A 10,779-nucleotide genomic window follows, 5' to 3' on the forward strand; every position below is an offset into this window, starting at 1 on the left:
TTAATCAAGTAAAAGATAAGGAAAGTTTTTAATAATAAACATCCAACTCTTCTTATCAGTGACAAGTTAATAATCTCTTTACAAATGAAAGGAATGTTGTTGCAGGAGACCATAAAACAAAGCCAATAAACATGTTTTCTGGTGCATTTGGAAACTTTCCTGATTATTAAGCATGGTAAACACCTATGCTCAATTTACTCCAGTGGTCCTTTTCATATTCATCCAGTGTCATCACACATTTTTGTCTTCCCCTCCCGTGACAAAGAGGTGAACAGCCTTGTTGGAGTTCAGCATCTGTCCTGCTCGCTGTGCTCCGGTGATGGCAGCCAGTTTGTGAGCGTCGTAGCGCGAGTAGAGTGCCGTGCAGGTCCAGCTGGCCTCCTCCCCCTGAGTTGCTGTTGCCAGCATGTTACACACCTCGCTATAGAAGTGTGGGAAGGAGGGCAATCCATAAAATATCAGGTTCTGGATCCCTTTGATTGTGTACCTAAAAGAAGCATGTCAGAGATCAGACTCTTTTAAACCAAGGACAACATGGTCCATCATCTTCTCACGTTTTTTCCAGCTAAAAACCCTGGCTTTATACTTGGAGGAGCTGACTGTCATCCAATCTGCAAGCTGGATTTCTGATGCTGATGCAAACCAAGCTATGGTAATACAAGGACCAAATTCCCTGCAATAATAGGCCAGTTCCCTTAAAGTCCACAAAACACATGTAGACTGGTTGGATAAACCTCAACACACATTTGAATGCCCTTGAGAAGATAAAGGCCTCGTCCAGTGATGAAAAAAAGCAGTGAAACAGTTTTACCTAGAAAGATGCCAAACTGAGGGCAACCTGGGTTAGACTAGTAAGATTTAGTAATAAGATTCTATTAAAATGAATAGTCAGCAGCTTGGATACCCAAGTTGGTGCTGATCTTTCAAAGGTTTAAAAAACAAAAAACCCGACTAACTACAGACGAGCAATTGAAGTGTTGCTAAAGGCAACGGAAAGTGCATTAAAGTAGGCCAGGTGCATTATAAAAGCATGACTAAGACATTCATTAGAAAAAAAAAAAAAAAAAAAAAAAGCTTAGAGCCACCAGCAGTGCTTTAAGGGCGCTGACATAGTTTCTTTTTATTGGCACATAAATTACGGTGTCATCTGCAATTAGTCCCATAGGGAAAAATAAAGAGAAGAGAATTGGCCCAAGAATTAAACCCATTGGACTCCACATGCAAGAGTGGCTGAGGAAGAAGTCTGTCACCAAAACGAGCCGAGAAGGTTCTCTGTGTTTAAACCACCCTCGATGCCTTAGTGTTCTACACGGGACAAGAAACTTGTGTGGTTCACAGCATCAGAAGCATCAGTAAGATTTAAAAGCACAATAATAGTGAAGTCATGCAATTCACAAAAACAGGGATGATTTTCAGAACAGACTAGAAAACTTCCAAAATACTGTGAGTGCCTAAAAAGAACTGCCGTTTTAAAAGTACAGTTTTCTCTAAAACTTTAGGTATATATGGCAGTTTTTAAATAAGTCTAAAATTAGAGAAAACCAAAGCATTAGGATTTGTGTTTTCATCGGCAGGAGTACCACAGCTTATTAACATCAGTCTGAACGGCCTATTTATTTTAAACAGTGGTCTGAACGATTGGTCCAATAGTCTTCCAGAGCTCTTTAAAACGGATCAAGGGGAGCAAATTAATGGGACAAGACACTGGCTAAAGCCGAGTGATTATTCTCTTTAAGCGAGAGGATAGAACTGATATAAACTGTCCTTTATTATCTCCTACAGCAGAGGATATACTAAACCAGTTTCTATAACAAGAAACGTTATAAGTACATGCATTGCTGATGCGATTTGACTTTTCAACAGCCTGTTTAACCCGCAGCTGAACTATCACGCCGAACGATTACACTATCACGCTGGTGTAATAAAATCTTATCAAGGTGTTACCTTGAGAGCATAGATTTATATAAGCTTCCTAAATTGAGATCGTGAGCTGTATTAATTGATCAAAGTGCATTCAAGGATTTAATGTAACTTAATTTGCTTAGTAATAACTGTTGGAGTAGCTGCAACCTTTGCAGTAATTTTAAACAAGGAGGAAATTAGTTGGATAAATCTAGCAGAAAATGGCTTCATGTTTTCTTTTGAAATATTTAGGAGTTATTCCATGATTAGACATTTATGTGCTCTAAATTACAAAAGAAAGAAAGAAAAGAAGCATCAAAGCAACAACAAGATGAAAACACCTGACAGTACTACAATTCTTCTTCTGACTGCTCCCCTAAGAGGTTACCACAGCAGATAATCTGGCTCCATTTCAGCCCAGCCCTCTTTTACACCAAACCTCTGCACGTCCTCCTTCACTTTATTCACAATTCTTCTCGAGGTCTTCCTCTTTGCCTCCTGCCTGGCTTCTCCATCCTTTGTCGAATATATCTCATATTCTTTCTCTTCACATTTCCAAACAAGCTCTCTAACGTTGTTTTCAAACTGAGCTATCCCTCAGATTACTTATTTCCACTCTTGTCCAGGTCACTCCCAATGAAAATCCTACCATCTTCAGCTCAGCCTCCTGTCTTTTTGTCAGTACCACCACCTCACAAACCACACATCATAGCAGCTCTCACTACCATCTTGTAAAACTTCCCTTTCACTCTTTCTGCTATTCTTCTATCAGGTATTTAAAATCTGCCTGTTCACCTCTTCACCTGTCTCCCCCAGAACAGACTAGAAAACTTCCAAAATCTCCCCCTTATTCACACACACATTCTGTCCTGTCATCTGCAGAGACTCATGCTTGACCCCGTCTGTCAACCTGTTCATCGCCAATGCAAACAACAGGGGATCCCTGATGCAATCCCACCCCCACATTCATGCCCTGTACCAGGCTCACATACTTCTCTGCCACTTGTGACTTCATCATACAGTACCATAGTTTCTCTCTTGGCAACTTGTCATATGCAGCTATCAGGTGAGTGCAATAAAATGGATTACAAATATATATCAGTTATCTGGTGACGTTAACTCTAAAGATTAGTGCCTTTAAAGCCTTCACAGCCGACAGAAGCGACGGATATAAGTTCTCTTACAGTTGAATCTCTAAAGTTTAGTAAAGCCAAAAGAAAAGTGTTACAAGCTGAACAGGTAATAAGCGACCAATTGGTAAAAGCTGGTACAGTCTTGTTATTGAAACTCCCACAACAGGCATGTTTTTTTTGGCTTTAGATTGTGACACTTTGAGTGGGTATAAAATGTATTTGGTTGCTGTTTGAAACAAACAAACAAACAAATTAAAAATCCAAACCAGATCTTAAATGTCTTTTTAAGGCCCCGAAAAACATGCAAATTAAACAAAGCTACATTTTGACCACCCTTTGCACCCTGAGGGTCTTTAACTTAGGAAATTCCCACCATATTTAACATACCAAAGTTATTGTACAAAATAAATCAGATGACTCAGAGGTGGTCAGGTGGGTTTTTTGTCTTCAGATTTGTTTGATTTACTATGGAAAAGGCCCACATGACAGAGCATTACAAAGAACTGACCTCTTGTAGAAGTGAAAGCGCTCCGTAAAGAGCATGAACTGTTTCTCCCCCTTTTGAAAAAAGTGGCGTGCTCGGGACACCTCGGATTTGCTGGAGTACTCGCAGACGCTGGCAAAGTTCATCTCCTCTTTCTTCATGTAGTTACGCAGCCGAACGTAGTCGAAGTAAGACGGGATGTAGATCAGAGTGTGTGACATAACCGAATCCTTGTACTGCGGCAGCACTTTGTCTATAAAGAACTGAAACCTACACACAAAATCGGAGAAAACAACCAATCAGCTGCCAGGACCTATATCGTAGAATGCTGTGAGAGAGAAAAAAAGAGCACTAATGTCAGGAGACAGTTTAGGGTGAAGGTACACGCTGGACTTTACCGAGCATCGTGGTCGATGAAGCTGGCGGAGGAAAACATCTGGAAGACATGAGGCAGCTGGACCAAGACCTGGCAGATGGAACCAGTTTTTGGTATGTTCTTTATGACAATCTGAGCCAAAAAACACACAAAGAAAACAAAAGAATTAACACCTTAGTTAAAACCAAATCAATATGAACCTGCAGATATTTCCGAGCCTTGTTCTGAAAATGTTACACGATAAAGGGTGTACATCCACCACCTCTCTCTCTCAGCAATAGTAAAGTGTGAAGTGTGGCCTACCTGTCCGCGGTAGTTGGCGCAGTGCTTGGTGAGGATGTTGTTGATCTGTGGGTCCTGAATGGAGCTGAAAACCAGCGTCTGCCTGTAGTGTCGGGCCCAGTTGTTCAGATTCCACATCCTCACTCTGGAAAAGTCGACACCGTGGGAGTCCAGCGGCTGCAGGTTCATGTGCTTCATCACATGCTGGTGACCATAACGGGGAAAAACAAAAGGAAGGAAATAATAACATTATGAGGAATTATGGAAGATAAAAGCTCAGAATTTTCCTGCTATTCATTTAAATCGGATCTGAAAAAATACATTTAGAGGAAAGATTTCCCTGATTTCGTCGTTTTTGTTTCTCCTATTAAAAACGATGTAATGTGGATTTTTAAATGTGCTACATAAATGAATGATTATTATTGTTATTACATCCAGAGTACTTTGTAAGTAGCATCTGCTAATAGCTGATCCAACATAGTTTTAATGGTACCAACTTGTTCAAATGTTAAATACTAAGGACAGTCACCATGCTTAAATGCTCGAATAGTCATTAAATTAAAAGCAAAACGTTTTTCAACCATTTCCGGAATTACTATGCTACTATGTGCCAGACACTAATAAACAGAAGTGAAGAACACATTAAAAGCATTAAAATGAAAATCAGGGCTTGTATAAAGCTAACATGTCATAACTTTATAACAGCTACACATACTGATTTAAAGTGAGGGTGCAGGGGAAGTTATGCTTAAGAACGGGTGAAAAGGTCTTAGTAAATACTAAATAACGTTGACGCCGATCCCTACATAAAGGCTTAAAAGAAAGCTTAACTCAGCTCATGAATTATTCTACAGGTTGGCATTCTCGTAATGGCTTTTGTTTCCTTTATAATCACTCAATTAGGTCTGTAAGCTTTTTGTTTCCATCAAATCTGTAAAAAAACATAATGAACTTCCTCCATTATCACACTGAAGTTTAATTATTACACTGCGCGGATAAGAAACAGGATAAAGCAAGATAATTTTCCAACTAAGATTAAAAAGTACATTTCATCACTCTGGATGGGATTTAAATTGCAGCAGTAATAATAATAATAATAATAACTCAAATGCACTTTGGACTTTGATTGTGATAAATGAGTACAGCAGGCAGCAGTAAAAGCATGAGTGAAGTAAATCTGGTCAGAATGAGTCTTAAATGAAGCTTTCATCTCATGTTTGCATTTAAAATGCAAACATGTTTGTTGTTTATGCCCAAAATTGCTTCCTAGACAGCAGAGGGCGCTACGTTCTTACCAGCACGTGCTCCCAGTTCTGCATGAGGAAGACGTCTGCCTGATCCACCACTAGCAGTTCGATAGAGGACAAGAAATCAAAGTCTCTCTTGCGTTCTCCTTCTGCTCCCAGCACAGTGCGAAGGCCCAGAGGAGACGTGATGATGATGTCGGATGAGTAGAAGGGGGCATAGAGGCGCATGCTGCCCTTCAAAATGGAGACACCTGGAGAGGACAGAGCAGGAGAAGGTCAAAGAGACAAACTCGGGTTTTTAAAGAAGCTAGGGTTCTTTTTTCAGAGCGTACCTATCCTGAAGTGATCGTCCACGTTGCCTGTAAAGATAGCGTTATAGTCGTCTGGTCTCTGCAAATTGGGCGGCTTCTCATCCTCGTCCTCTCCAAATTCTTCCTTGAACTTCTTCTTGTTGCTCACCATCACTTTCTTGCCTTTAGTCTCCAGCAGGCTGATGAGCGTATGGACGACCTGCAGCGCGCTTCCCCGAAATGGAACGAGGATCAGGACCTGACAGATTCATCAGGGCGATGACAGCAGGTTAGCAGATACTCAGCAATACTGATATGTAAGTAAAAAGAACAAGAACAAAAAGAATAAATGAACATTTCTGTGGATTACTTTTGGCCTGGTGAGTCCTTGGTCTCGGAGTTCATCCTGTGGCTCGGCTCCGGCTTTAGTCCGACTCTTCTGCTCTTTCAACTGTGAGTTATGAGCCAGGACCTGAGAATTAGCCTTCAGTACATGGTTAAGCACATGGAGGCAATATGCACTGCGCACATGTGGTCCCTGCTTGACAGGGCATGTCTCCGGGTAGTACAGATCTTTATAGGAGCCCATTAGGGCCAGCAACTCCAGCTGGAGAGGGCTGATCTCTTCGACCTGCCCTTTATGATTGAACGTCTGGTTCAGATCCCTCCAGCGTGTCTCCACAAGTTTATGGAAAACTGGGAGGTTTGTGTCTGTCTGGCGGCCGATAGGGCCAAACTTCTCCAGGGGATTGGTGCAAAGCAGAGTTCCCAGCTTTGGCCACTAAGAAAGAGAAAGGCAAAGGCTGAAACTTTACGTTTTGTAATATGATAAGAGCGGCACTTCAATTTCAACTTTTATATTCCAATTCTTGGGAATATTTCTGGATATTTATATATTAGAGTTATTTGTATTAGAGCTATTCTTTAATGTATTATTTGTATTTTAATTTGTTTGTTAATGTTCTTATTGTCATGGAGCAACTGAGACCACACAACTTCCTCTGGGATTAATAAAGCATTTCTGATTCAGATTTTATGACCTATCATGCTTTTACTTCTTTTATGTGATATATACACGTATACAATAATGGATGCCAATATTAAACATGCCCAGAACATGTACAAGTTGCTCCCGTGAGCCAGAACCTCAGTTTTAGGCTTCATATTTTACTTATGGCTCCGTGTGATGTCACTGAGCACAAATACGCTTAACACAATCACCTCAGGCACATGGCTTGGGACTAAAAGCACATAAAGTCCACCCCTCCTTGCTAATCAAACCCTATGTTTTAGAGGTGGAACCAATCTGAAGAAAGTTGGGGGGGCGGGGGGGCTTAAAGGAGAAGGGGCTAACACGGTTTTTGTCAGACAGAGGAATATAATATGAGGGGCTGCACCAAGGATCAGCAACATAAAGCTACTCTACAACTAAAAAAAATGCAGCTGTCGATAAGCAGTAGAAGTCTCCTTTAATGAAGATGTATTTAATGAGACTGGTGTACCGTAATCTGAGTCTTTGATTTGCAGCCCGATGTTATCTTCTGCACGTCCTCTTCGTCAAGCTCTGTGTCCAAATGCTGGACAAACATGTCTGTAAACAAAGAGCAAAACTATAAGACACACCATACTCGTATCTAGAGCTGATAAAACAAATGTACAAGAAAACATTTAAAAATCTGTTTTTTTAAGATACTAAATAATTCTGCTAAAGAATTCAGGAGATCTTTTTTTCCCCTCCAACCCTTTAAGTACCTTTACTATCTTCGTCCCGTGTTTCCTCCTGTTCTCCTTTTCCCGTGAAGTTGGTCTCCAGACAGAACTGGGACTCATGCTCTTTGTCTACAAACTCATCTCCCGGCTCCTTCCTGTCATCCTCCCCATCTCCTGCTTCCATCAAAGCTTCCTCTCCATCTGCAGGTTCTCCTTCTCCCTTTTCATCTTCATCACCACCCTCACTTCCCTCTTCAGCATCAATCTCATCTGAGATGGAAAAAACACAAACACATTCAGTGAAATCCAAAGTGGTGTTGAAATAAAGAGCTCTGGAAACAAACAGCTCACCTTTACCAAGAAGCTCCTCCTCTTCTTCCTCCTCCTCCTCCTCCTCCTCATCATCATCATCATCATCTGTGCTGTCCTCCTCTTCGCTCTGAGCTTCACCTCTTGGTTGGCTGAGAGTTGAAAGAAGTTTCTGATAGGCTGTTTTCTGCTCTGGTTCCTCCTCTTCTTCTTCTGGTTCCAGCTCATCGGCCTCTGACTCAGATTGTTCTGGACTTGACGGCTAAAAATGAAAAAAGGTAGCTCATGAATCCATTTATTATCGCTGTGTTGATGCTGTTCACGATTATTGCTGCTCACTGAATGTGGCATCATCGCTTTGTGTATAATAGTGAATACTGAACCTAAATCTAACCTCAAAACTGGATCAAATGTGATGGTTTATGCAAGGATGGGGTGTCATAGATATTAAAAAAAGTATATTACAGATTAATTATTTTAAAAGTAACTATTTATTTACTCACTTTACTGTCTGAAGAAGGTAATTTGATACACGACATTACTTGTTCATTACTTCAGATGACCTGAGATGCTTGGAATGACAAATTAACAATGTAAACCTTAGGCTAAAGCAGCCACTCCCCAAGTCAAGAGTGTGCAACCCACTTACTCTTGTTAAAAATGCAACAGAAATATTGTATTTCATTAAAACATGTACTCAGAACCCATAAACCACACAGGCTTTAGGTTATACAGTCATACGCGAACACTAACGCAAGTGACCCACCTGCCACTGGGACACAAACTTACTTACTTATTAAATTTAGCCTTAGGTCACAGTAATGTCACAAACTACCACCTCATACTACCAGTTTTGTTTCCCTTTTTATATAAATAAATACATTTATACAAGTCTGTAACTGAACATACTAGTAAGTAATTTCAAACTGAATTTCTGTTATTACTCTGGCCCACCTACAGTTCCTTAGGCAGCCCACCAGGGGGGCCCTAGAGCCCACCCTTTGGGGATCAGTACTAAAAAGCTTTGATTTTGTTCCGTGGTCTTTCCTGTTACACTTCTTTGAAGACCACCACCTGGAGCGCATGCATAGCTGATCACAAAAAACAGGCAGGCATGCAGCCGTCCGCACGGACCCTCGGGCATGCCGTGTTACGATAAAACTTAAATCAGTCTAACCTGAGAGGACTCATCAATGTGGAAAGTATAATCAAGGCTTTATTGGGAGACACTCACACAAGACATAAAGTTTTAAAACAAGTCTGACAGCAGCGTTGGTAAAAACGAGCCCAAACTGATAAAATAAGACATTTTTAAATTTCATGTATTAGAGGAGCCAAAACAATAAATACCACCTATTATTACATACTTTACTTTAAGTAAAGCATTACAAAGCGATACAATGTAAAAAAGGAAAAACAAAGGCACAAAATGAAACAGAATTTTTTTTACAAACTGTATTTATAGAATCATATACAGGAAGTCGGGGAGGAAAAGTAGACTTTGACAAGCCACACACTTTTTACAGCACTAAACTGTTTAGGACTTTCTACTCACCAGTTCCATTACTTGAGTTTTTTCAGGTCTTTCATTAACTCTGTAAAAAAAAAAAAAAGACAGAGAGAAAAAGAGAGAGAAAATTAAATGAAGCTGCTCAGAAAACATGTTTGTAAAAATATTGAAATTATTAGGACAAAGTAAAGCTTTGTACTAGTTTTACAATGATTAATAATCTGCCACTTATTGTAACCAGTAAGTGCAGTTTATTATATATATATATATTAACGCATTGTTCTTTTGGCCTGCACCGCTGCATATGTAGATCAGAGATGGCACCAGAGCTGACCCACCAAAGGATAGAATTCAACCCACTGGATGGCTTTCTGAATTACATGTAAAAACAGCAGTCTGACAACTCCCACAAGCTGTGAGCTCCTCCTGCCGTCCGCATGGAGTCTTATTCACAGTTTAGGCAGAAAATAAACGAGGTCATCATTTAGAGCTTTAGCGGTGCTCCACCAGTTTCTAATCACACAGAGGAGCAGATAGCAGTGCTGTACCGGTGCCGATGCCTTTCTGCGGCTCTGTCCAGCTCTCCTTGTGTAACAGCCCATCTCCTGAGCTACCAGTAGAAAAAAGTACCACCAAATGCAAACCTATAGAACGATCAGCCAGGAGGTATTAGAAGCGACGTTGTGCTGTTGTTGCCTCTCCGGCGTACCTGCGTCACTTTCCCCAGGGCAGAAGAAACGGTTCTTACTGAAGTTAAAGTGTTAAAGTGTCCCCTTAAAATGCGCCATTCTTCTTCTCTTGTTTCGGCTTTACTAGGGGCTTAACTCACTGATAGTTTCTAATATTAAAAATCCATGTCATCAGGTAAACATCAGCACATTGCCCTCCTTAGAAAAAGTAAATTTAAGATGTTTGCTACATTTCTGTTTGTACTTTACACCGAGATAATACGGGAAAAACTACAGTTACATTTAAAAAATGGAATGAAAAACTAGAAATTAGCAGCCTTGCTAATATAAAGCAGCTTCTTCCTTTAAACCAGACCGGAAGTTGCTGTCGTTCTGCTTACACATCGTGAAAAGGATGTTCCTCTCCAAACTCCTTCAAGTGCTTCTTCTGTTTTTTGGATAAAGTAGTTAGAAACTGCTTATTTTGTTTTCTTTTGCCCATGTTGACACTCTGGTGCAGGAACACGTGTGAGGTCTGCTTCTTCCTCCTCTTGCTGTGCGCCAGCAGCGGGCGCTTCCTGCCATCTACAGGAGCGGGGTGGAATTACAGGCTGGGGACTTTATGATCCGTATATTTTATTCGGCCACGAATTTGCCCGATCCCTGCATTAGGATCAACATTAGAAAATGCACTCGCTAATGAGTTGCATGAGAAGAATGGAGAAGAACTTAACTAGTACATATTTTCCTTTGATCCTAGCAACACTTAAATGACTGGAAAGTTGTTTAGTACAATACAAAAAAAGCAAAACAAAAAACAAAACCCTCACAAACACCTGATTGATGAAAAACATGGTTAGGTATAAAA

General features: G+C 40.5%; 1 protein-coding gene across 1 annotated transcript; it reads right to left on the reverse strand.

Annotated features, from left to right (window-relative positions):
- Positions 1-9: 9 nt before the first annotated feature.
- Positions 10-10,487, reverse strand: utp25 (UTP25 small subunit processor component). The gene is made up of 12 exons (XM_005738786.1): positions 10,313-10,487; positions 9,289-9,328; positions 7,776-7,995; positions 7,467-7,694; positions 7,217-7,305; positions 6,085-6,495; positions 5,757-5,973; positions 5,473-5,675; positions 4,199-4,381; positions 3,918-4,027; positions 3,544-3,789; positions 10-487 (listed from the first exon to the last, which is right to left on the reverse strand). Exons 1-12 carry the CDS (start codon positions 10,411-10,413, stop codon positions 232-234), a joined length of 2,304 nt encoding a protein of 767 aa, XP_005738843.1. The 5' UTR covers positions 10,414-10,487; the 3' UTR covers positions 10-231.
- Positions 10,488-10,779: the final 292 nt, after the last annotated feature.

This window comes from Pundamilia nyererei, unplaced genomic scaffold, assembly GCF_000239375.1.
Source record: "Pundamilia nyererei isolate P.nyererei 1_Seehausen unplaced genomic scaffold, PunNye1.0 scaffold00086, whole genome shotgun sequence".
Classification (NCBI taxonomy): domain Eukaryota; kingdom Metazoa; phylum Chordata; class Actinopteri; order Cichliformes; family Cichlidae; genus Pundamilia; species Pundamilia nyererei.